Source organism: Cololabis saira, chromosome 5 (assembly GCF_033807715.1).
Source record: "Cololabis saira isolate AMF1-May2022 chromosome 5, fColSai1.1, whole genome shotgun sequence".
Classification (NCBI taxonomy): domain Eukaryota; kingdom Metazoa; phylum Chordata; class Actinopteri; order Beloniformes; family Belonidae; genus Cololabis; species Cololabis saira.
The window spans coordinates 6,026,035-6,039,805 of record NC_084591.1 but is presented as its reverse complement, the minus strand read 5'-3'; the positions used below and the strand labels follow the sequence as shown (position 1 = coordinate 6,039,805).

The window sequence follows — 13,771 nt, the reverse complement described above, 5'->3', positions numbered from 1 at the left end:
ATCCTGAAACAGAGGTCACTACACACACACTTCCTGCTTTAAATCAGTCCAAGCCCTAGCTCTGTGTGGGTTAGCCGTCCACATATTATTATGTTACATTCTGCAGGCGCAGCAGAGGAAAAGCAGAGGAGCACCGGGGATTGGATGCCGCCCCTGGCTCTGTCAGAGAGCCACGGTCTCATCGACCATCGCGGTTTTCCAAAAATACGGGTTGCCAGGGAGACAGGGAGCCACAGGCAGAGCAGGGAGGGCTGGATGACACAGTCGCTTTCCAGCGCTGGGAGCAGATTGCTTTTTCCAAACTCTTACCGTAGTTTCTTGAATCTATTCAGGTTGTGTGTTTCACGACTGATGTAAATCAGTTGGAAAGTTTGCCAAAAGATCCACGAGGAGGGGCAGAATATAAAAAAACAACCTTTTTAATCAAATACAACAAGCACAATCACATCTGTAATGAATATGAAATAGGATCAGATTTTTCTAACGTCAAAAATAAACAGTGTACAGAGGTGTCAAGTAACAAAGTACAAATACTTCGTTACCTTACTTAAGTAGAAATATTGGTTATTTATACTTCACTGGAGTATTATTATTCAGACGACTTTTTACTTTTACTCCTTACATTTTCACGCAATTATCTGTACTTTTTACTTCTTACATTTTAAAAACAGCCTCGTTACTCTATTTCATTTGGGCCTTTAAATAAAAACTATCCAGTTAAATTGCTCCATCCGGATAGAGTGAATTTGGTTGTGGTTGTTTCAGATGTTCTTGTCCAGTTTTGTTCTTACATCCGTTCCCTCAGATTCCTGCAACTAAACTTGGATGTACATTCCAATAAAGGTTAGGATAAATGATAACATGCCTCTGAAGTTTGACTTTTTGCACCATTACAATACTTATAGGCAACTAGTCATCATATCTCCTGCTCTAGAAACACATGTTAATGCTCAATAGTACACATATATGCTTCTTTAATATATTTACATTATACTAAGATACATTCATTTTCAATGGCTTTTGTCCTTAATGGCTTTTTTCCCCCTTACATTACTTTTACTTTTATACTTTAAGTAGTTTTGAAACCAGTACTTTTATACTTTTACTTGAGTAAAAAACTTGAGTTGATACTTCAACTTCTACAGGAGTATTTTTAAACTCTAGTATCTATACTTCTACCTGAGTAATGAATGTGAATACTGAAGACACCTCTGACAGTGTAAATGCAGATTCTCTGTTAACACGAGGTTACGGCCCGGCCACTGTGCTGGATCGAAGTAAAGATCACTGGTGGTTAATGAGTGCATTTACCTTAAGATGCAGAGATAGATCTGCTTTAAGTGTCCGAACAAGTCGGATCTGCACTAGAAAACATGCAAGTCCTCTGCATGACTCATGTCTTCCTTTAGTTTTCTTTTTGTGGGAAGTTGGTCCATCAAATCGAGCTCAAAGCATAAAGTAATAGCCCTGGGGTATTGAACTCTTAGGGCCAAATCCACAAAGAATAGATTGCGCCCGCAAATAGCGCTGTGAATTGCGCCGCATTTGCGCGCGCAATTTGCCCCGCTTTAAGGTCCTATTCACAAAAGATTTTGCTCTAATGATATACCGGAGCAAACACGCCCATAAAGTTTTGCAGTAACTTCATTAACACCGGATCGGGATCAGATCAGGATCTGACGGTAATTAATGTTCTGTGTTTTGCTACACACACCTACAGGTCAGCTGTTAAACACACACATTCTAGCTTTATATGTTTATATGGTGGAATTGTTTGTAATAAAGCAGCCCCTTACTGTATGGATGAATCCTGAGCTCCGTCCTGTTATTTTTATTTTTAACCCTTTATAGGGCACTCATTGAAATACTTGGAAATGTACAATTTCAACCCTAGAGTGTTATTGAGTATTACCAGAGTATTTTTCATTATTTCTTTTTTTCATTTTTTTTAAATTCTTGATGCAAATCAAGGTCAAAGAAGTTACCATATATGGTTCCTTGCCCATCGCGAGTAACATTGTATCTAACACTGAAGTTACTTGCCCATTGAGGGTGAAATTGTACCCATACATTGGATATGTATAAAAATACAAAAAAACACATAAAACATCATATTTATGATACTCTCTTCATAGAGATATTGGAACTTTTCTCCATAAATGGTATAACTTGACTTATAGGGCTTCTCTTTTTCTCCATCCATATATTTCGTCCAATCAGTCCAATCAGCTCCTGACCCTCTCTCTCCACCAGCAGCAGGCAGGTTGACCATGCCATTGACCATGCCACAGAACAAGAAGTGAAGAATAGCATTAGAATTAATGGTGGTACTGATATTATGCTATACAAATCTGTGGCAACATCCAATGCAACATCCAATATTGTCTTACCTTATAATGCGCTATTTGTAAAACGAAAACACCCGAAGTATGACTTACTAGATGCACCGGGCATATTTCTACAAAAGGACACTGTCACTTGAACTAGTTTGACCATAAGGGGGTGTATTTGTAAAACAATCACAAAGTATGGCTTACTAGAGTATCTGGCATATGTCTATAAAAGGTTCCTCAGTCACTTGCACTAGTTTTACCACACAGGGGCGTATGATCATATATGGGGTCACCATTATTCATGCTAACTATTTCACTGATTTCACTAATTCTGCACAAACAACACTTATCTCATCAGTTAGCACCATCATTCAAACACATACTGTGTGAGTGTCATCAATTTAGCATGGTTAGTTTCAGCTTTCTGAACTTTTGTGTGGAAGAAGGTAGGAGCAAAAATATGAATTTTCCCCTTCTTGAAAATCAATGAAGTTCCCGCTTCTCCAGGGCACTGCTGATTGGTCAGATGCCATGATGACACTGTCTGTGACAAAGCATGATCTGTGCTGATTGGCAGGATTAACTCACATGACTTCAACACCTCACTGAGAAGTGTGGGGAAAGTAGTTTTTCATGTCCACGGAAATTACCGTATATGGTTACTCGCCCTATAAAGGGTTAAATCCGAGATAAGTCCACAACCCCACTTGATCTGATTGTCTACAGTCATGTCTGACTGTAGATTTCACCCTTAATATCATTCAGTATCACACAGGCTTGAATGATATTGAAGAGAGAGAGAAACAGAGACAGACGGGGAGTGAGGAGTTTGCGCGCAGTTTAATACACGCTTCGAAAAGACGGTATTTGCTCCACTATTTTTGCGTGTGGCAAATAGCGCTGGCCTTTGTGAATTAGACGGTTTTTGCAATGAGGCTTATTTGCATAGAAAGGATTTGCATATGAATATTACCTAATTTGCATGCATGCAAATGGCACAGGCGCACCATGACACTATTTGCTTGGCAGCACAGTTTGTGGAGCAATTCGCCCTTTGCGGGTGCTTTGTGAATTAGACGCTCTCTTTTTGTCTCATTTGCACCGGTTTAGCGGCCGCAAAAGCCGCGCAATCCTTTTGTGGATTTGGCCCTTAGTATTGAACTAACTACAGGAGACATCAGCATTATTGTTACCCTCAAAAGACCAGTTGTACAGTACCTGTAAGGCTATATATATGTGCATTTACTCTTTTCATTGTACATAATTAGGCTTTAAGGTAGTCTTGGAAAAATAACGGCAAGCAGATTCATGCATACAACTACCATACGTTTTATTGAAAAGCGATGTTTGCCATTGCCATTTTGGCATCCAAACTCATATCTTTAAAGGAGCAGATTCATTTTAGAGGGGTGTGGCCGACACTTGAAGAAAAGCTTTGCCCTCACGCTGCTTGCAAAATGGCTAAATGCATTGTCAGTCTTTTCAAATTTAATCAAAATAGATGATTTTGGAGCATCAACTCTGAATATCTATATGTCCAAAAGCTGAAAAGACAAAGTGCCTCCTCCCCAGTAACACCAAGTCCAAATTTGCCGTACTGAGTATCAAAGGTGCGTAGTAACGAGTTACATTTACTCCGTTACATATACTTGAGTAAGTTTTGGGAAATTTTGTACTTTTAGGAGTAGTTTTGAATCACTATACTTTTTACTTTTACTTGAGTAGATTTGTGAAGAAGAAACTGTTACTCTTACTCCGCTACATTAGGCTACGTTGAGCTGTTACTTTTCTTTTATCCCTTTTATCCACGTACGCGTCAATCTCATGACATCACTGGGTGATTCTTTGGGAAAAATGTTTGTTTTTGCATGTTTTGTCACATTTACACAGACTCAAACACACACAGAGTTTCTATGAGTTCATGTTTGTTCTAGTTCTGCCTGGTAGAAAAAGAAAAGTACAAAGGCTTGAAATTTTGTGCTACTTGTGCTGAATTAATTTTTTTATTCTGTTATTTTATTTATTTTATTATTTATTAAAGTACTTGAATTAACTTTAAGCTTATTTTAATTTAAGCTATTTTTTATTTTTTTATTAATTTTAATTTATTTTATTATTTTATTGATTTAATTTGCCTGAAGATGATAATTTTGAACTTTTGTCTGTTTGAATGGTTGTGTTAAAAAAAATAAATCAGACGTTACTCAACAGTTACTCAGTACTTGAGTAGTTTTTTCACCAAGTACTTTTATACTTTTACTCAAGTAATTATTTGGATGACTACTTTTTACTTCTACTTGAGTCATATTATTCTGAAATAACAGTACTTTTACTTGAGTACAATCTTTGGCTCCTCTACCCAGCTCTGCTGAGTATTGAGAAACGGTGACTGACATCCAGTCCATGGATGTGGGTAATGCAGGTAAGAACATTGAGATGCATTGTGGGACAAGTTATGCTCCCGTCTCTTAAACAGCACAGACAGAACACACATTTTCTTTGCAATCTCTGATAAAAGTCTGTGGCATATAACCCGCCGGCCTTGAGCCTGACGGATGCACGAGGGCATCGTCAACTTCTTTCAACAGACCAGGCTCTGTCAACTGTTTTAAAGCCATTAAAATGTTTTACACTTGTACACACAAAGTCTGGACCCGACAGAAATAACTCCAGCCTGTCGATCAGGTATGGTGGGTTTTACTTCCCACTATATCATAAAACAGTTCCTCTCTTCCTCATGTCAGACTACTAAGAAAGTTTCCCTCTCATAAACATTTCATAGGCATAAAAGAGTTTCCTGTAATCCAAAACTGCCAGCTCAAGTAGGCTTTAGAGGGAAGCATCAAGCAACAGTGTGAGGGAGGAGGAAGAGTCTTTACCTCCAGGCCGGTGTTGCGTGAGAGGTTGGGCGGCTCGTCGTTCACCGGGATGATCGTAACGGAGATGGTGATGGGGAGGCTCTGGCGCCCGATGTCATAAGCCGAGGCGGAGAGAATAAAACGGTCCTCCGTGGTCTCGGAGCTGTCATGCACGTAGAAAATCTGTCCCAGTTTGATCTGTAGACAAAAGAAAAAGGAAAAAAAAAAGAAGGATCCAGCCGTCACTCACTTCTGAATCAGACCTGAGTGGTGGAAAACGGCGGGGGGAAGCTGAAAGGTGTGGATAAAATTCATAGTGTTTTCTTAAGACCCAAACTCGGTGGAGGACGGGGAGCCATCAAATCCTGCCAGACCTGAATAAACTCCGCTGACAAGTAGGAGAGATCACAAAATTCACGACACAGAGTGCCAGTGGAAAGATTTCGCAGTCCGTTAAGATCCTCAAAAACACAGAATGGCTTTTTATGAATAACTTAAGGCTGGGCGAAATGGACCAAAAGTCATATCTGGATATTTTCTAGCTGAATGGCGATACTCGATATATATCGATATTTTTTCTGTGACATAATTGGGGTTTCCCCCAAAGCATTATAGCATAGCATCTCTGTTAGCTTCATTTTTTTCTGAGGAAAACCCTTAAAAAAACAGTCAGTTTTAATACAAAGCCTCGTGCCAAATGTCACACAGGTTCCTTTATTAACAGAGGTCTGCACAATATCACAATGTATTAAAAAAAATGAAATAAAAATAAACTGCCTGCATATATAGAATAAAAATGCTTCTTGAATAAAATAAAACAAAGATCCCTTTCCTGCATAATCCTTAAAGGAGCATGAGGCTCCTTTTAAGAAATGAGACTCTTTAGCGCCACCCTTCACCACGACGGCCGTCGGGGGTACTGCAGCCAACAGTGAAGCCGGCACGGGAGAATGGGGAGAACGTGCAGCACATTTTGCAGCACACAGCCTGTTCAAGGCAACGGAGAGATACACTAGAGGGCTCATTCGTTTTGGTTTGGAACGCTTCATCTGACATTATTACTAGAAAAATTAAAACGTATACAAATTTTTTTCATAAATCCTGCCTCAATCCTGCCTCATGCTCCTTTAAATTAAAATACACTGCAATTAATACAATGTAGACAGTAACAGGCAGACTTTTCCACTGAGGTTGACAGTTGTGCAAATAACAAAACATTTGTGCAAATCTCAAATAAAACATTCAAGTCAATTTGTCACAAAATAAGCTATATCAAAATCATTAAAAAAAAATAAATAAATTAAATCGATATAAATGATATTGTCTCGTACCATATTGCGTTTGAAAATATATCGATATATATTAAAATCCCGATATATATCGCCCAGCCCAAGAATAACTAAAAAAATATCAATAATACTGTTTATTCAACCTTTGTCTCTTGAAGTGGAAAAGGAACAGGTTAGGTATGGGCGGTATGGACTAAAAAATGTATCACGATCATTTCTGGCATTTATCCCGATAACGATAAAAATGACAATAAAAAAAATACCAATTCAACTCCACCTTTGTAACTATAAACCTATCTCATCATCATTTCGTTCGTTCGTTCGTTCGTTCGTTCGTTCGTTCGTTCGTTCGTTCGTTCGTTCGTTCGTTCGTTCGTTCGTTCGTTCGTTCGTTCGTTCGTTCGTTCGTTCGTTCGTTCGTTCGTTCGTTCGTTCGTTCGTTCGTTCGTTCGTTCGTTCGTTCGTTCGTTCGTTCGTTCGTTCGTTCGTTCGTTCGTTCGTTCGTTCGTTCGTTCGTTCGTTCGTTCGTTCGTTCGTTCTTTCTTTCTTTCTTTCTTTCTTTCTTTCTTTCTTTCTTTCTTTCTTTCTTTCTTTCTTTCTTTCTTTCTTTCTTTCTTTCTTTCTTTCTTTCTTTCTTTCTTTCATCTTCCTTCCTTCCTTCCTTCCTTCCTTCCTTCCTTTATCGTTTTTACCGTGAGATGACAAATTCTTACCGTGGGGAATTCTTTTGACGGTTTATCGTGAACGGTAAAATATCGCCCAGCCCTAGAATAACTTAAAAATATTAATAATATTCTGTTTATTCATTCTTTGTCTCTTGAAGTGGAAAAGGAACAGGTACGAGTCATTTCCATAATAAAGGGGAAGCGTCACCGCCACCTTAGTCATTATTCGCTCATTATTTGTGTTATTGCTCAGCCTTGTGAAAACAATTACCTAACGTCTTGTGTCTCTCTGGAGGAGCTTCACCTTGGAGAGCACATGTGTAAACGGAAACATGTGGGCTCTGGCCAGACAGGAAGAAACAAAGATGCTGCTGGTTTCATTGGCGTAAAAGTGGGGAACGGGGGATTCTGGAGCCAGACCTCTAATGGGCTGGAATCAGCACGTCGTGACCTCTGCTACTTTGATCTGTGAGAAAGGGCGACTTGTGAGACCCTCCACTTTCAGGAATGAAGCACTTTAATTGCTGGAACTGTGCTTTCCAACCAGTTTCCGTTCATTACTGTTTGTGTACAGAGCGCTTGTTCTTCACAGCAAAAGCTAGTGGACTGAAACTTTTCAACTGCTTGATCTTTATAAGCCAAAAGCATTAAATTACCCAGTATGCCGTTGGGTTTAAGCAGGTACCGAACACAATCAAGCACTAAGTTTACAAGAAACAATCAGCTGTATCGTTGTTTTACACACCGTGTTGTAACCTGGGTTTTTTCAAAGTGGTCTATAAAACGTTACATGACAAAAACTATACACCACTCGAAAATCTGGTTTGGTAAATATGTCAAATTAACCCTGATGCAGTTTCCTGAACTTAATGAAAATATATATATATACGGGTCAATGACGAATAAGGATTTTCAACAGGTCAATTTTAAAATAATAAAAAAAAGAATATCTATTGCAGTAGTTCAAACATTAAGAATATTGTGTACGCATAAATTCATATTAAAATTTAAAATGAAGTGAAGAATCTTTTTTTTACAAGTTGTCAGTGCTTTTAATGTTGATGTAAAGCACTTTGAATTACCTTGTGTTGAATTATGCTAGACCAGGGGTCGGCAACCCGCGGCTCCAGAGCCGCATGCAGCTCTTTAGCGCCGCCCTAGTGGCTCCTGGAGCTTTTTCAAAAATGTTTGACCTTTTTTTTCCTTTTTTCTTTTTTTCCTTTTTTTCTTCTTTTTTTCAATTTTTTTTTCTTTTTTCCTTTTACTTTTTTTCCTTTCCTTTTTAATCTCGATATTTCGACTTTTTTGTCGAAATTTTGACTTTTTCCTCGACATTTTGACTTTTTTCTCGAAATTTTTACTTTTTTCTCGTCATTTCAACTTTTTTCTCGACATTTCGACTTTGTCTCAGGATTGTACTTCAACATTAATCTTGACATTTCGACTTTTTTGACCTTTTTTCCTTTCTTCCTTTTTCCTTTTTTTCTTCTTTTTTTCCTCCTTTCTCCTCTTTTTTTTCCATTTTTTTCTTTTTTTTTCTTTTTTCCTTTTACTTTTTTATTCTTTTTTTCCTTTCCTTTTTAATCTCGATATTTAGACTTTTTTCTCGAAATTTTGACTTTTTCCTCGACATTTAGACTTTTTTCTTGAAATTTTTACCTTTTTCTCATTATTTCAACTTTTTTCTCGACATTTCGACTTTTGTCTCAAGATTGTACTTCAACATTAATCTTGACATTTCGACTTTTTTCTCGAAATTTTGACTTTTTTCTCGACATTTCGACTTTTCTCTCGAAGTGCATAATTAAAAAAAAAATCTCCCCCCAGTTATAACTAATATAGAAACATGCAGCATGTGTTGCCTTCATCCTAAGGCTTATACAAGACTTTTCATTTTTTGCGGCTCGAGACGTATTGGTTTTTTGTGTTTTTGGTCCAAAACGGCTCTTTCAACATGTTGGGTTGCCGACCCCTGTGCTATACAAATAAACTTGCCTTGCCTAGAATGATGGCTACTCTTAAGTTCCATGTAATTCTCTGCAGCGCGGATGGTCGGAGGTTTCTCTGGGATAAGAGGACCCGCTTCACAGTGCAGGAAGTGCCAAATGGATCCCATATGACCGGCATCCTCCTGCAGCCACAGCCCCCCTCGTCTTGACTGATCAGGGAAAGTCAGCCGCACAATCAGTCCGCCTGCTCGGACAATAAACAGTGGGTGGGTTTGTGAGACGTGGCCAGCTGGGACAGACGCTGCAACGCTGCTACTTTTTAATAGTAGCTGCATGATTTATCTCCCCGTTCATTTATGATTGATGATTATGTGCCAGGTTTGCTGTGGCTACTGTATTTCAGAAAATCTTGCGCTGCGGAGGGCAGAGGGTTGCTCGCCACGTCCTGGAGACATTATGCTAATAGTGTGGAATAGATTATTGCAGACATAAAGGAAATCTTACAGAAAGCAGACTTTAGGAAAAGTGTTTTCGATTAAAGTTTGTTTTGAGCACATTACTGCATGAGCATAAAACTTTATTGTCTGATTTAAATTCTGTTCTTATGTGAAACATCTGATTACAAGGCGCCTGGAATCACTTTGCATTCTTGTGGCCGGTGCAGATCTGTACGAGTTACTCAGTCTTTCTCACTGCGTGCTACTTTGGGTTATTCTTGTGAGCTTTTACCGGATGATTTTATGATTTTATCCCACCAGGCAAGGCCTCGGTGAGACCAGTGTCCCCCCCCCAAGGGCCAGGAGTTTTAACATAGAAACAGTGCTGTTTGTCAATCCTTTTCATGATGACATCTGCTATTTTCACTCAACCCGAGCAACTTCGGGTACTCACCATTTGTGTTTCACATTTTAAGACACGGCATGAGTGAGTCTGGCAGGAAGAAAGGGCAGGAGGCTTGTGTGCACCCACACATTATTATAGGTCTGCACCCAGCCAGTTTATTTTGGCTTCAGGCGGTCCGAAGAAATCGTCAGTTTTTCCACAATGGCTCAGCAAAGTAGAGCAGGGAGACAAGGGGGCTAGATGCCGGGGCTCTAAGATATGCAGCTAACTAGCTCCACTAAACTCTGATGTTCATTCACAATGCATGATGTTTTTCCATTGGTAAGAACTCATGCATTTTTCATTTTTTCCTGAAGCTGGGGGTGTCTGAACCACATATTGGGACAACAGATAGCTGTGCCGCAGCAGCTCTTACAGTTCTCTTCCTCTCCCGATCTGATACAGCACAACAAATCTAAAGCAGCGTTAACTGGTGTAGACGGGGACAAACTTCCCCAGTGATTCTTTATACTGTGGAATAATCAAATCCCATTATCAAAGAGGGGTAAAACATAGATTAGTTTTCTCTTTTGGGACGGCTGTTTCGGGCCCCAGAACGACAAAAATATGGAGTGTATTTTGTGGAAACTCCATCCAACTATGAGACCTCCCTCTCTCCTTTTTCCTGCCCAGTTTCTTCAGCACCTTCCAGGGGAATACCAACCAAATAAAAAAATTGGGATATAATCCAAAATAATCCGTGTTTGAAAATCGAAATTGGGAATTAAAACAGCGAGTGGAAAACTCTTCTCTCTATTTCCTATTGGTTTCCAGTATGTTAGAGTTCAGTACATGTTATTGATTATTGATTGGACGCTGCAGCTGAACGGACTGTCACAACATCACTGCAGTTTCATGACGTAGTGAAGACAGATTACAGATTAAACTCATGTTTCACTCCCAGGTTTCATATTTGATTTATTTTATGTTTCAACATTAAAAAAATCTAAAACTGTTAATTTTCAATCTGATGAACAAAAGAACCAGAAACAACTTTCTTCATTTATTACTGCGCATGTGCAATCCCCCCATTTGTCCAATCCTTGTTTTCAGTATCCTTGGAAACGAATAGGAAATAGAGAAAAGAGTTTTACACTCGCTGTTTTAATTCCCAATTTCGATTTTCAAACACATCAATGAAATCGGATAATGGATAACGATCCGTTTTCCATTTTCCGTTTTTTATTATCAAAACAAAAGATGGGGAACGGATTATTTTGGATTATATCTCTATTTTTCTTTTGTAATTTCAAAACAAAAAACGGATGGCCGCGAAGTACACGGACCCTTGATAGTCATGATAAAGTGGAATTACCGTATTTTCCGCACTATAAGGCGCACCTAAAAGTCTTTCATTTTCTTTTCTTTTCAATTGACTTGAATGTTTTATTTGAGATTTGCACAAATGTTTTGTTATTTGCACAACTGTCAACCTCAGTGGAAAACTCTGCCTGTTACTGTCTGCATTTGGCACGAGGCTTTGTATTAAAACTGACTGTTTTTTTAAGGTTTTGCCTCAGAAAAAAAGGAAGCTAACAGAGATGCTAACAGAGATGCTAACAGAGATGCTATGCTATAATGCTTTGGGGGAAACCCCAATTATGGCACAGAAAAAATATCAATATATATCGAGTATCGCCATTCAGCTAGAAAATATCGAGATATGACTTTTGCTCCATATCGCCCAGCCCTACCATAAGACCGACAGCAAAAGGAAGTGAATGAAAAACGACATGTAATGGTTCTAAAGTCTGTGACGGTAACATGATGTCAGATCTCGACATACCTCTTCCCAGGAAAAGTAGTTCAGTTCATCTTCATCCAGGTAACGGATGGCGCCGTGCTGCGGATTCTCCTCCACGCTAAACTCGATGTTTGCTGAGCTGTAGAAGGGATGTGAGACGTTTACTATCTCAGCATTAATGGGTCGGTGTAGGCCCTCCTTCACAGAGAAGTTGAAGGCCTGGATGGGGATGATCCTCGGGACGATGTTCACACTGATGTGCAGATCCTCCACCGTGGTGAAGCCGTTAGTGACGTCTACTGTAAACGCATCTTCACCCTGGAAAAGATGGATGTTAAGATCAGTTGACTGACAGACCACCAGAGGGAGAGTTTTGTTGTCTTTCAGTTTAAAGGGGACATACGATGAATAATCTTTTTTTCTGTGCTTCAGAGCAAATACTTGAGCTCCTGAAGGGACTACCAACTCAAACATTCCAACAGAGCACGCCCCGCCATATTGATTGTTACGCCCAAGTCCCAAAGTATGGCTGCGTCCGAAATTCCATACTTCCCTAATGAGTATGCAAAATGAGTGTGCAAGATTTTTTAGTGCGTCCGAAACATTAGAACATACTCAATAGTATGTACTATCCATACTCATTCCGGAGAATTTTATTAGTGTGGATTGATGGACATTAGCTGAGCAGAAACTTCCCACAATGCAAAGCAGCGGCGTTTGGTTGCTAAGTGATACGTATATGTCATAAGTATAATAATATTATTATATATAATATTAATATTATAATATTCATATATAATAATATTATAATCAATAGTCAATAAAGTTAAGTTAATTTTTAAAACATGTTTATTTATGTTCAAATTTAAAAATTATATACAAGATCTTCCTTCTTCTTTTCATAATTTATTTTGTGTTAATTCGGATATTCATTCTTATGCCACAAGGCACAAAGATGATTTTAATTTGCCGTTTTGTAGAACATGGAAACATCAATCTTTCCCCACTTGTGGAATTCACTCAATAAATCTCTTAAATCATCACCATCCTTGCCAATATTCAAAAAACATTTAAAGAACTTTCTTATTGTTTCATCTTTGTAGTGTTCATTATTTGATCTGAGTTACATTTTCTTGTGTTTTTTTGTTTTTGTTTTACTCTCCCTTGTGTAGCTTTGTTTTGTTTTTTATTCATACATGGAAAGGATTCTATAGAAGCCACCAGGCTTCTTCCTTTCCTTGCATGTTATTTCATTGTTTTTTCATTTTTTGTTCATATTTGTCTTATATTGCTAAATAAATAAACTAAACTAAAACTAAACTATATAATGTCATCTTGTTTCGGCCAGAATGAACGGGAAATAGCGGAGCGCTGCTACCGCTGCTACCGCTGCTACCGCTGCTACCGCTGCTACCGCTGCTACCGCTGCTACCGTTGCTACCGCTGCTACCGCTCCTACCGTTGCTACCGCTGCTACCGCTCCTACCGTTGCTACCAGTGCTACCGATACTACCGCTGCTGTGACAGGTTACCATGGTAACAACCCCCCACCCCCCCCCCCTACGGCAGGAAGGGACGTGTGCGCTCTTAATAGTACGTCCGAATTCATGCACACTACTGATATTTACTCAAAAGTGTGCCGAATTTAAGTATACTTTTTAGTATATACTTTTTAGTACGGCATTTCGGACGCACTGTATGTGTCCGGTGAGCTGTTCAGATTAGGGGGCAGAGGTCTGCAGAGGTCATGACAGAGCAAATATATCTATGTAGAAGCATAAACCACACACTAAAGATGAGTTGCACAAAGACATAACAGTTTATTTTTAAATAAAGCACACTGTAGAAGAAGGGGGAGGAGTTGAGTTGTTGGCTCCACCCCTAAAAGTCAGCTGTCTTAAACATAATGTGTAAGTGTATGTGACCTCTATTTAAGACAGTAATTTCATCTGTTTGGTGTGTTGTGGATATGATTTGTTTTAGATGGCTATTATCTATTGTATGTGTTGTCTTGGCTTTTATGATTAGATTTTTGTTTTGTGTGCTTTATA

The 13,771-nt window shown here is 38.9% G+C and overlaps 1 protein-coding gene across 1 annotated transcript in view; it reads right to left on the bottom strand.

Annotated features, from left to right (window-relative positions):
* The window catches only part of cspg4 (chondroitin sulfate proteoglycan 4), a 137,168-nt gene that overhangs the window by 26,987 nt on the left and 96,410 nt on the right, over window positions 1–13,771 (bottom strand). The window contains exons 5-6 of the mRNA XM_061720839.1: window positions 11,763–12,038; window positions 5,213–5,389 (exon numbers count right to left, since the gene is read on the bottom strand). Of these exons, the coding sequence (XP_061576823.1) occupies window positions 5,213–5,389; window positions 11,763–12,038 (453 nt within the window). The remainder of the gene's footprint in view (window positions 1–5,212; window positions 5,390–11,762; window positions 12,039–13,771) is intronic.